This window comes from Eucalyptus grandis, chromosome 11, assembly GCF_016545825.1.
Source record: "Eucalyptus grandis isolate ANBG69807.140 chromosome 11, ASM1654582v1, whole genome shotgun sequence".
Classification (NCBI taxonomy): Eukaryota; Viridiplantae; Streptophyta; class Magnoliopsida; order Myrtales; family Myrtaceae; genus Eucalyptus; species Eucalyptus grandis.
In genome coordinates, this window is record NC_052622.1 from 10,249,631 (window position 1) to 10,262,759 (window position 13,129).

Consider the following 13,129-nt stretch of genomic DNA (forward strand, 5'->3'; position numbering starts at 1 on the left):
ATGGTGGAGGGAAGCCGGTGTCGGGCGAGGGCCTCCCTCGCCGGCCTCGCCCGATGCCGGCAAGGGCACCCCCTCGCTAGACATAGGTGAGGGCCGCCCGATGCCAATGAGGGTAGGGACACCCTTGCCCGACGTCGTCGCGTCAAGCGAGGACGGCCCTCGTCAAATCTCGATGAGGGTTGCTCGACGCCGAGGGCGAGACACCTCGTTAGATTTGGCGATGGCACCCCTTGCAGACACAAGCAAGGGTTGCTTGACACTGGCGAGGGCAGCCCTTGTCGGATGCTGGCTTCCCTTCGCCGACCAACCGATGGAGAGAAGAGAGAAGAAAAAAAAAAGAAAAAAAATTAAAAAAAAATGAAAAGACTAAAATCTCCTACAATTTTGGGTAAATGTGTAGCGTAACAAAAGTTCGGGATTTTGATGTCAAAAAAAGTTTGGATTAATTGACAAAATTCAAAATTTTTCACGTTATAAAAAAAATTGGGTAAATGTATTACTTTGAGCAAAGTTGACGACTCTTCGTGCCTTTTTCCCAAATCCATTCGTGGGTATTTTATATTTGGGCTAAGGGCTAAGGGCTTAGGGTTCCCTTCTTCCGTAGAAACCCAAAGCCGAAGACGCCATTTTCAGACGCGTACGAGCGACCTTCTCCTCCTCTTTCCTTCCTTCCTTCCTTCCTTCTTCGGCGTGCGCTTGTGTCGGCGGCGATCGGCGGCGCTCCATTTCGATCCTTCAGTTCGTCCCCCTCTCTCTCTCTTTCTGCTTTGGAGAAAAATGACTACTGACCATCCCCGTCCATGCGTTGTGCACATGCAGGGGTTTCGCGATCTCGGCCGTCCGAATCCGGCTCGACAGCTCGCGGGAGCTTCGGAATTGCTCGCCCTCCTCCCCGATTTTCGCGATCGGTTCTGTGAATTCGGCCTCCGGTCGCGTCGGGCTGCGGTTCGTTTGATTTTTCTAAGGGAGTTCCGACCGGTCCGAGTCGCGGCTCACGATGGTGGATAGGAAGCTGTTCAAGACGAAGCTGTGCGTCTTGTACCAGAGAGGTCACTGCAACAGGCAGAGTTGCTCGTTCGCGCACGGGCAAGCGGAGCTCCGGCGATTCGTCGGCGGCCCCACTACTGGTAATTGCGATGTGCTTCCTTGCGCCTTCTGGTCGTCGCGGGTTTAGCATTTCGGCTTGTCGGCGATTCCGTAATGCGCGTCGGTTCATGATAATAGAAATTGACAAGACAGGTGATGGGTCCGATTTTTGTCTGGTGGGTAATGTTTGGAATCATTTGAGCTCCATTTTCCACATCGGTTGGGAATGGTAACGACATTGAAGAGCGGACGGAGTTAATTAGTTGTTTGGATGTGCGGGTTTTGTGCGTGTCTGACTATGTTCGGCGAGCCATAGAGTGTACCTAGTTTTCATGACCGCTTGTATGTTTTCAGCTTTGAAGCATCGATCATGAGCTTGATGATACTGTGTTGAGCTCACTTATCTAGCTGTATCAGCATCATTGATGTGCATTGTCATTGGCTGCAACTATGTCTTGTTTTTCTTTGAATCTACTCCTATAATTGTGCTTGTCTCTTAAGGAGGCTATATTTGTTGCAGCAGGCTTTTTCTGCTCTTTTTTGCTGAAAGCAGCTTCCCACTTTGCCGCATTTTCTTTCTTCTGCTGCATTTCATCTCCACCATTACTTCGCATGGTTTTGTTCCCTCTCAAGCTCGTGAGTGTTTCACTGCTAGATGATGGGATAATTTTCTACTTCATTTGAAAAATTTATCTAATCATGCTGATGCAATACATTTGATGGGATAGTTAACTTGCTATGTGCTCGATGTTGCCGGAGAACAAATCCAAGGGAAAATGCAAATTTCCTTGCCAAATCCAGGGAATTTTTTGTTGTTGAAAATATGAATTAATTTGACTATTTCATTGATTACAGTTATTTGGATTTTCTTGCAGCTGTCCCTAAAGTGTTCTTTCCATGAAGCAGATAATTATACGATCTATTTACCCTTATCTTTCATCCTGAATTTTCCGAGCTGTTTTCTGTTTTCTTTATCCAAAAGTTGTGCTTGCACTCACATTTATGTATTGGCCCTGCATAACTTGAAGCAGAAGCATCTTCCATACCTCTGATGTGTATGCGAGGAGATTTCATTAGTATCTATTGCAGAATAGATATTTCAGGACATGGGTTATCGAGAGACTTAATGCACTATATCAGCAATTTCAAGGCTGGGATAGACTCTTCTGGATAATCCAATGCTTATGGGATGACTTTAACGGTCATTAGTGTATTATATATAATGGACTTCATCTTGGCTTACTGTAATTCATCCACCAGACTGGAAAGCTACTTTTGGGGGAATTCTCTAGTCGAATTTGTGTTCTTCTGTATATGATTCTTAGAAACAAGGTGATAGCATGATATGTTCAACTTATCTCAATCATGTTATGAGGAAGGAGCTCACGGTATTCTCTTCGTCTAATTCTTCAAATATATGATTCAAATGGATTTCATGGATGGAGATGATGCGACTTCTAATGGCTTTATAGTCTGAACTATGAAGCAACAAAAATATTGATTGTGGATCAGATTGTATCATATTATGTGATCAACAAGGAGAATCTATCTATAGTATGGTTCAGAATTCTTTTGTGTCTCTTGTTGCTCCACAAGAAGAAGAGGGCTGTCAACTATTCTTAAATACTATTCTACTTTGACATTTCAAGGGTTGTCTTGATGATATACTCTCCAAATGGGTCTTTTATAACTATGTGTTCTATGAGTTCGCTTGTTGCTATGGTTCCTTGGCATGTCATGGAGGCACTTTTTCTATTCATTGTTATGTTATTCGTATTGCTCACTATGGTAAGCTTTGCTTCACTATGACTTATAGGTCATCTAAACTAGATGGTTTGACAACTATGGTACCATACTGGAATTTATTATCTTCTTATCATAGGTAGGAGGGACTACCGAGGTGGTGATTTGAGGAATAAAATTGGCAGAAGGTATTCTCCTCGGAGGAGGTATTCGCCAGGAAAAGATGCAAGAGCTCGCCATGGATTTCATGGTCAGAAGCTACGCCCTATGTCTGTGTCTCTTATCCTGTGTTAACATTGCTATAATCTTCTTTAATTTGCATACAACCTATGGGCTATGTGGCTTTTCTTTATTCATTAATTAATAGCAGTGGTAACAGATCTGAGCCATGAGTCTTGGCAGTTCTTTTGTTCACTTTTTTCTTCCGGGTGCTGTCATTTGCAGGATACAGCCCTTCAAGGTCCCCTGAGGAAAATAGGTAGCTGGCACAACTCTCCCTCTCATGCACTTACTGCCATTTTTAAGTGTGTATGAGCTGTTCATCTCTTGCTTTTTTTTCTGTCTCTGTTGCCATCACAAAATCTTATTAGCAATAGATTAACTATTATTTTCACATTACTTTTTAACACAACTATCCTTGAGATTTATCTGTCAGTCAAAGATGAACTAGCGGATTTCTGGTGGTTTGTGCTTTTCTTCTCCAATCTTTCGATGTTATGAGCAATTTGGTATTTCAATTGAGTTGGAGATATGATATGCTGGCAATGGCAGTCTCCATGTTCCGGAGTTAGATGTAATCTGATTCACAAAACATTGATTGTGGGGGGTTGCTGCATAAATTTGTGACTAGAGTTAGCTTTGTTCAAAGGTATGAATATCTTTTTCTTATGGTAGTGTTTGCATAACATGCTGTTACCAAACTAGGATTTTCTTACTATACATCTATTATGCAATCGTAGCAACCTGGCTTGCTTATCGAGGTTGATGGATAAGAAGATCTTTATTTCGAGATTGGCCAATAGCTCCCGGAAAAAAATGTGAATCGATTAAACCAAATGGCTTAATACTACTGAATGAGTCTTCCACGTCATCAAGGAAATGATTCCTTTTTCCAAATGGGACATTGATCAAGAGTGGGGCTGTTTACTGGTCCATTGGGAACCGCACTAGCTTAACATTTATAGGTTACTCTGCTCTCTATTGATATTGGAATGGTGTCACATATATTGTGATATGGAACAAAGCACTAGGTACCACTTCTCATAGAAGTGTTATGTAGGAGGTAGGCTTAGTTGGTTTCGAATGACAAATAAAGTGCATGACCAACCTCTTTCAATCAAGTGAAGCAACAGTTTTACCGCCATTGGATCTATGTAATATCTTTCAATACCATGAGTATGTGGTGGGATGAGTTGGAGCACTGATTTCGGTGATCTGGAAAGTGAATGGACCCGGCATAGAAGTGATGAACTGGAATGGCAGTTCATAAGTGGGGTATAACAATCCCATTAGGCTGCATTTGGTCATCCTAATTCAGATTGGGATGACATAGGATAAGGTGAGATTAGAAATCCTCCGAATGTCCTTCGGAATCTAGAAAATCCCATCCTGTGTTTGGTGCAACTAAGATAGTATTGAAAATCTTGGAAAATCAACTGTTATATCTAGTTGCTTTGGTCTCCATCTGCCACTTCCAACGCTCTTTTTAGTGCCCCAAGTTTGTCGTCCCATCCGTCACCCACTTGATTGGCATCCTCTTGGTTGCCATTGTTGACGCAGTCTTACCTCGAAGGTCAAATTCTGATAGTTTTTGGACTGGAGGTGCTTATAAGGCTAAAAACAACGGCAATTTTTTCACTGTGCTGGTGCAAATATTATTCCTTTTGTGCCTTTACATCCTGAAGAACAAATTCAGTATTCAAAACATAACCCGGTGTCTTTATTCATCTAGCCAATTGGTCCAGTTCATCATTAGGTCTCCGGTGCCTTTGGGTGTGAAGTGTCACCCAGATAGAACTTGTGGCCTATATTTTTCACTTGAATCCAGCTATGGCTTCTTTTAAAAGACTTTTCAGTTTCATCTTCATTCTGATCTCTGCTGCATCTTCCCATAGACCTGCTGAGGCATATGTATTTAATAGCAAAATATAGGCAGCAGGGTCATCCGATTCCTGCTTTAAAATCATTGCTGCAGCTCGTTTTGCCAGTTCAACGCTGCCACGAGCTTGGCAAGCTCAAGGAATTGCACACCAGATCAGTGTATCAGCCCTTAAGAGTCATTGAATTTATAAACTATGAACTGAAGGGTTTTGACAAGGGATCCAGATCTGCCCAATAAGTCACTATGCATGCATGGTATTTGATTCTGGGCAAGATACTAAGTTCAGGCTCCTTTTCACCCTCGGTTGTCGGAAAACAAAGTGACGGCGATTTATTGTTGTGATGGTGGTCCTTGTGGCCAACGAAGCAATATCTGGACGCGTCACTCCATCACTCCATCATTGGAAGATAGTGGGGTTTGTTATGTTTTTATCTTTCTAAAGTCTTTAATCCAACCCGAGCTTATCCCAACTCTCTCGGATTTTTTATCCGACTTTTATTCGGGTATATCTGGTCTGTAGGACTTCACCAAACACTTGATAGGATAATTTGTTATCCTATACGGACTATCAAATGCAACCTTAACACTTGACCAAAATGAATAAATCAGGCTCATGACCTTATTTTCCATTCTCTGACATGCATTTCTTGGTCATGTTTTGGATTGGCTGGGTTATTGATATACTTCTCCATTTATGCCATGATTTTTGTGATCTGCTTATATTCGAGCTCATTATTAAATTGCAGTGACAGAAAGCGCAGGAAGAAGCAGCATTTGGATGGTCAAAGTGACGCTTCAGATCTCAATCTTCCGGAGGAGGCTGAAGATCGAGAAATTGTAGGGAAATCTACATCGTCCCAGTCCAAGTTTGCTCTTCTGGATCAGGTAAGTGAAATCTTTTTGGTATCCTAGTCTTACTTAGTTTAGAATTTTTCTTAAAGTGTGTTCCTCGGAAGGAGTCTGGCTTTTTTGATCTTGGAACTGGATATGCAGTTAAAGCAGGTAAGGTCAGATATCAACATGCTGAAGCACCACAAGAATCAGCAAGAGGTGAGTTTATTGTTTACAGGAATGCTTTTATGCTTCTCTTGTTTTATATTTGTTTTTATCTATATGGGAGCTTCCATACTGCTCTTCTTTTCTATTCTTTTTTGAGTGTTTTGTCCCTTTAATAACTGCTAAACTTGGGTGCATTTATTTAATATGAAGATGTACCTGGAAGAACAACTTCAAGAGGCAGATAGTCTATCCTCTAAAATTCAGGAGCTTGAAGATCAGTTGCACAAAGAAAGAAAGAGTGCAAAGGTAGGAAGCAGCAAGTCTGCTCTTTTCTGGCATTCCATGATGCATTGCGTCTGTGAGGAATCTATTCTAATGTTATTGTTTCTCCATTTTGCCTGGTCTTTTTTTGACATGATCGGATGTTCAGGATCACATCAAAGATCAAGAAATTCGTCAAAGCGCATCAGCGATATTCACGATCACAAGATGAACTGAAAAGGCAAAAAGCTCTTTTCTTTTATTTTCATGTTAATCTTTGACTTACGTATTCATGTTTAATTCCATGCATTTCGAATTGCTTCCAGCTTCAGAGAATTTCTTTTATTCATGGTTTTATCATCATTCTGAATTTTGCAGATCAGAACTCCAACTCCACAATCTGGGAGATCAGCTTGGCATGGATGCTATTGGTGTTGGAAACAATGAAGAGGACTCGAGTGTCAACATCGTCAGTGATGGAGAGCCTACTGGGAATTATGTTGCTAGCCCAAAGAGTATGTAATGAAATTCTTTGATTGTTTTTACCAGATAGATGATACTTTTTATTTGACTAACTAATTGCTGGTGTTTACTGCATTGTTCTTCCTATCTTTTTCCACTTCCTCTGTTTTTGGCTTAGAAAATTAATGTCATGTTGAAAAGGAAGTAAGGATACAATTTATTGCAAAGGCTTGCCAAATGAGTTGGAACTATATCCTTCTGTTAGTTTTTTAAGTTTTAACGAGTATGGGAAAGGGAGGTCGATATGATTTTGTGGTCAAGTTGCCAGGAATCCAACTAAAAGATCAGAGGATCTGGGCTCACTACTTCCTCATTTATTTAGGGAATGCATTAGTACAAGAAAACAGCAACTATCTTTTAATGATAGATACAGTTTTGCAAATTTCCGAGTCGTTGAAAGATGGAACTATCTGCATTCTCCAAAGTTTGGATGAAATATAAACTAGTGGGATAATTTTCATTTTATGGGACGAGTAGGTCTTGTGTCTGATGTTACTCATTTTTCTTGTTTGCTTGCATTTGTTTGTAAAACTTGCGATGTGAAACAGGTAGATTAAAGTATTCACAGGGGAAAGCATATCCTCAAGTGAATGATGACAAAGATGAAGAGGGGAATGGACAAAAGAATGGTCCTAAGCAAGCTGATGAAGGCAAGAGTAAGAGAGAGAAAGCTGTATCTTCTAGCATTTCTTCAGCAGAGAAGGTTCCCTTTTGTTCCTAATGCTAATGTTTTGTATTTGAGATGATACGATTGTCTTTGTGTTGGTCATTAGAATTTTGTGATTGCTTGCTTGAGATATATTTCTTTTTCTTTCAATTGAAGGTTCTGCCTAAAGGACCTTTGATTGGGATGACACTACCACCAACAGGCATGGCTGCTCATGCTATTGATGAACTTGCTGATATTGAAGAAGAGAACATTGAATTAACTGAGCTTGCTTCAGCAGGAAATGAGGTGGCTGTATCAAAAGGCTTTCCTTCATCAATACAGTCATTGCCCAGTGTTACAAGAATTCTTTTTCTCAGGTATGTTTTCATCTTTTTTCAGCATTATTGCTAGGAGGAAGAGAGGATAGATCTGTTTCATGGGATTTGGTTGAACGAGTTGGTGTTCACCTAATTTGGTCTTGCAAATTGTTACGATTGTTCTCTGGGTCCTTCTGTCTTGCAGAACTATATGTTCTGAACTGATGACCACAGTACGCTATTGTCTTGGTTTTTTTGGTAAATAGTGGCTGTATTTGCTTCTTATTTGAGTATTTTCTCTTGCAGTATAAGCATAATAGTGAGAACGTGGACTTGAAGGGGCTGGGGGAGGAGACAGTGAACGTGGATAATGTGTAGGATCATCCCATGCCTTAGATACGATTTTATTATCTTTGTGAGATTCTGCGAGCCTTACATTTTCGGGGGACCTGGCTTGTGTACAGCATTTAGTTAGTGGGATGTACTCCTCTTATATGTACCTTCTTACTATTCTCAGTAGCATTGGAAACTGGAAACATGATGAACTGTAGTCCTCCTTGATCAAAGACGTTGTAACTTGTGTCACTTGCCAAATCGTGTTAGGCTACCTTTTATCCTCCTATGTACATAGGGTGAAATCTCGTTGAAACATCTTGATGTGTTAGCCAAGATGACTTAAATATGATGAACTGTAAGTCCTTTGATCAAAGTCCTTGTAACTTGTGTCACTTGCCAAATCGTGTTAGGCTACCTTTTATCCCCCAATGTACGTAGGGTGAAATCTCGCCGAAACATCTTGATGTGTTGCAGTATTCTTAGTAATTTAAGTCATCTTGGCATTGTGATCTTGATCCATTAAACCTCTAATTTCCCAAACTAAGCTCGAAGATTATGCTGCAAAACAAGTTAAGAAATGAAATGACTATGTTATGTACTTTCTTCATGACTAAGAAATGAAATGACTATGTTACGAGGGAAGAAGTAAATTCTAAATGTCAAAATTGGCACGGGTGGATAATTAATAAGTATCAAAATTTTTAAAAGATACACTTAAATGTTACTTTTTTAAGAAATTGGATACTTAAGAATCAATTTCGGTGAGGTTTGCTGGAAATTCAATGTGACCGTCTACGTGTCTTGCAGGAATCTATTTAACAATCCTTGTTTCAAAATGATGTTGTCCCGTTCCCAAATTTAATTTTTAATATAAATATTAATTAAATTAAATTAAGAAGGACTAAATTTAAAATAAGGGTGAAATTAGCAGGGGGCTTCTATGGTCCTCGTTGTTGCCACCGCCCCACTATCGATGAAAAGGATCGGTAACAATAGGACAAGGGTTGTTTGGGATCACCACGGCTCTAGCTAGTGGTTGGTGACCTTGGTTGACCACGGGTGAGGGTTGTGGCCTTCACCCAGATTGGGCCAAGGGTTATTGCCACAACTAGCGGTTGCTATTGGCCCTCTGGGTGAGAGTCGATGACTATCCCTCAATCTAGGGGAGGGCTATGACCCCTTGTCTCAAATTTGGGTGAGGGCATGCAGGCTCTCCGGCAGTTGGCCTCGGCTAGGGTCACCGACCACTGGTCAACCTTCGCCGTATTGTCGCTGGCCCTCTTCGGCAATGGTTGGGCGGCAGTGGCGGCGAGGACCATAGAGGCCCTCGCTAGTCTCTCTCTCTCTCTCTCTCTCTCTCTAAAGACATTAATATTAATATTAAAAATCAAATTTAAATTAAAATGATGTTATTTTGGGCTTATCTAGCTACGTCGATACCACATGGATAAATTTTTATAAAAAAGAAATATCACATCATTTAAAGTTCTTGTCAAAAAATGCCACATTAGCTGTTTGGCTAGAAATTCTCCACATTTGGCATTTAAATGTTCATTTCTTCTTCGATTTTGATATTTGAGTGTATCTTTTAGAAGTTTCGGTACTTATATGTTCACCTGTGCCAAGTTTTAGCATAGAGGGTGTTCACATCTTGAAATTCAGGAATCCACTATACAAGTCAACCAAAGTGAAAATGAACGATATTGATGGCCATTGCACAAGTATCTTGGTATGTTATGTGTTGCAATTACTTATTTTTCAGGGTCGAACTTTCCTTCAGGTTACAGAGTAAGCTTGTGGCTTAGCTCTAAAAGCAATGCCTGCGTGTCACTATAAATTGAGAGTTTGGGTGGAGTCCTCTGGTGTGCATATAAAACACCCCAAAAAAATCACAAGAGTTTTCAACGTCATGTGTAAATATGAGAATTCTTTAGAGTTCTTCAAGCGAGGGTGTGTAAATACAAGAGATCTTAAGAGTTCATCAAGTAATGGTGTGCTTGTGATAGTTGTGAGGATTTAACGTGCGAGAAATACCGTTAATATATTAATTGTAATCCTTTGACTATAAAGGAACAGTTTCTGGATAAAGGTCCCATGAATTTTTCCACATTGGATTTTCACCTTGAAACTTCAGATGCATTGTTCTTCTTATTTTTCGTTTACTGTGTTATTTACGCCTTTCTGCAAGATATACGGTCATATGTTCTGAAGGCAAACGGGTGCATACTTCAACATAGGCGTGTTGCTCTTGCGGACGAGTGCTTAAACCATCGGGCAGAAAACGAGAGGGCTACACAGCCTTATATTAATATGCGGGTGTGAAGCAGAGAGTTGGGCAAAATACACGGAGAAGCATACGGTCGTGTACAAATAAACGGCCAGAGACGGTAGCTTTGCAATTTTGAAGACTCATCAATATACGATCGCATATTGTGGGATTCTGAAAGTTAGAATTTCGCTATGATTGATTACGATCTGGCTTAATTTACAATAGTTACAAAAATTTGTCATAATATCATAATTTTTTTTACTTAATTATGAGGACACGTTAAAGTATTATACAATACACCCAATATACCCAATTGGATAGGAGCCAAAATAAAGAGGAAACCAAGTGCTCGTGTGCGAGATGCAATGAGCGAGAGAACGAGAAGAAAGTGAGGCCAGCAGTGATCGTCGAAAAATCGGATAGCCATTTCAGTCCCGATTTCCATGAAATTCTACTGCAACGTTTGTGGCGATGTGTGCTATGTGTTAAACGGTGCCAAACGTTGAAAAGCCTCTTCCATCAGTGTATTCTTGGCATTATTGCTCAGTAAGATCCGGCAGCCCTTTCCTCTATATTATTGCAATCCACCTAGGGGTGAGATAGGCTTTGTTGTTGCAGTCATCGAAGATAGTTATCTTGATGATATAATGTGTAACCTCTAGTGGGACAAGAGAAGGCCTATTGCAACTCCGCTTTGCATACCGAAAGTTTTCGACGATCCGCTAAGTGGGTTTTCCCAACTGGGGCTCTCACGTTAAAATTCTATGTCGGAGTATGCATTTTCGCTTCATTATTATACTATAGCAGTGTTTATTGTGCTCATTTATTTGCGCAAAGAGGGGAGAAAAAGTTCCGTAGCGTGATGTGATCGCGCCACGGTTTGTTCTCAGCAGGTTTTGTATAGAGTGCAGCTTTCCGAATTAAGAGCGATGTCCCTCACTTTGGTAAGTTGTACAATTCTTCATCCAAAGTCCCGCACGAAAGACCGGCTATTGTCAATTAGCCTCTCAGTTCACTCTTTGAAGCTATCTGCACTACAAGATGGTTAAGACAAAAGAAGATAGCCTGACAGAGGTAAGGTTTGTCACTCGGGTTCAATTGGGGATGAGATTACTATTTCCAAGTGGGTGAGGAATCAGTGAGATGTAGAAAATTTATTCACATAAACAACTAACTAATTAAGAAGAATTTGATCCATATATGACTGTAAAATACCGAGATCAATAAGCACGGCGGAATTAAAGTGTACATGTTTGAGCCATTATTTGACTTAAAGAAAAATAGATTTTTTTTTTTAATAATCGAGAGATCTATCAGAATGCCGGATCTTTCTCTATGACGTAGCTTTCAATGAGATTAAAGCAATTAATAGATATAATCTACATTTTTATCGGCTAGAGGGAACTTGACAAATCCTGATCAATAGTGTATCAACCGAGCTCATCCTATTACGGGTTTCAGTTAAATAAAATTGCCTACACCTCGCTACTCAATTAGGCCTGTTTATATGCCAATACCCAATTTAATAAAATCACTGTAAGGTTTAATAAATATTGAAATAACCATTAACAAGATTATTTAAAATAAAAAATTAATTAATTAATGTAATCTCATATTATAGAAAATTTTCAACATTCTCCCACTTGGGCTACATTAATTAACTTATTTTATTTTGAAAAAGATTTTATATTGAAAATGACACTATTGGGTTAATAATTGAAAATTTTGTTTTATGTTGCCACAACTTTAAAAATAATATTCTAAAAACATCATCTCAAAACCAATCCGATCATATATAACCTTAATATAAGACTATGGAGATGAATATGTTAATAAAATACTACTACACGACTTTCCATAATCACATATAATAAGCATTATATTTTCATGAATCATAGTCCTAGTAGTGTAGTAAGAAATAGTGCCAACATGTGATCAAAATATATACTATTTTTTATCGATTCTCATTGCAATTCATCAACAACATGAAACTACATTAACACAATTTATAAACAACATGAAATTGCACAACTATATCACAATTCAACATGAGATCTCATAATCAGTGATATCCAATCATCTTTAAACTAAAATTTGTTTAAATATACTGTTTTATACTTCAATTTCTCAATCAACAAGAGAAATGATAGCAATAGAATTAACAATAATAATCATTAAAAATAAATGCTTTAATAGATATTATAAAAGCATTATAATTTTGTATATAACTATAATACTCAAAAATACAAATTATATAGCCCCACTAATAAAAGAAATAAAAAATAATCTAAAACACTCATATTCTTTACACGTTCTTCGAACAAAATGGGTCGTAAGCCTTTTGTTAGGAGATTAGCTAACATAAACTCAGTTATGATATTTTCAATCACAATATCTCACATTTTTACCAAGTCTTTAACAGTATAATATTTGATCTAGTTAACATTTCAACTGTAACATTGTTGTTATTTATAGTAAAGGTAACTGTTTGTCACACATAATGCAATATGATCAATTATGGGCAATAAGCAATTCAACAAAATAATTAGTACATTATAAACTCTCATTTGGGCAGAGTGTATATTGTATCATTACTTTTCACAACATGAAATTTATAAAGTAGTAACAAGGAGAATTACATATAATTGTCAATGATTTATTTTCTTTTGGACAGGACAAATCATTTGAATTATATATCTCCATAATATCAATATAGATAAGAATTACATATAATTTTCAAAACATTTATCCCCTTTGGGCAGATAAATATTTTTCAATTATACATCCTCATCTTTTAAATTTAGGAATTAATCTTCATGTTTTTTTGCCAAATTAATATACACAAT

At 38.7% G+C, this 13,129-nt stretch overlaps 2 protein-coding genes across 3 annotated transcripts; both read left to right on the forward strand.

Moving 5' to 3' along the window:
- The first annotated feature begins 573 nt into the window (after positions 1–573).
- Positions 574–6,305, forward strand: LOC104424796 (zinc finger CCCH domain-containing protein 13-like). Its single transcript, XM_039305049.1, has 8 exons — positions 574–738; positions 820–1,127; positions 2,969–3,079; positions 3,274–3,307; positions 5,677–5,815; positions 5,924–5,980; positions 6,140–6,249; positions 6,293–6,305. The coding sequence occupies exons 2-8, from the start codon at positions 998–1,000 to the stop codon at positions 6,303–6,305; spliced, it is 594 nt and encodes a 197-aa protein (XP_039160983.1). The 5' UTR covers positions 574–738; positions 820–997.
- Positions 6,306–6,325: 20 nt separating this feature from the next.
- On the forward strand, positions 6,326–8,367 carry LOC104427182 (zinc finger CCCH domain-containing protein 13). Of its 2 annotated transcripts, XM_039304796.1 has the most exons (6): positions 6,326–6,431; positions 6,569–6,705; positions 7,261–7,415; positions 7,536–7,581; positions 7,660–7,738; positions 7,985–8,367. In XM_039304796.1, exons 1-6 carry the CDS (start codon positions 6,352–6,354, stop codon positions 8,013–8,015), a joined length of 528 nt encoding a protein of 175 aa, XP_039160730.1. In that variant the 5' UTR covers positions 6,326–6,351; the 3' UTR covers positions 8,016–8,367. The 2 variants fall into 2 exon arrangements, with proteins under 2 accessions (XP_039160730.1, XP_039160729.1); XM_039304795.1 differs by having other exon boundaries at positions 7,536–7,738.
- Positions 8,368–13,129: the final 4,762 nt, after the last annotated feature.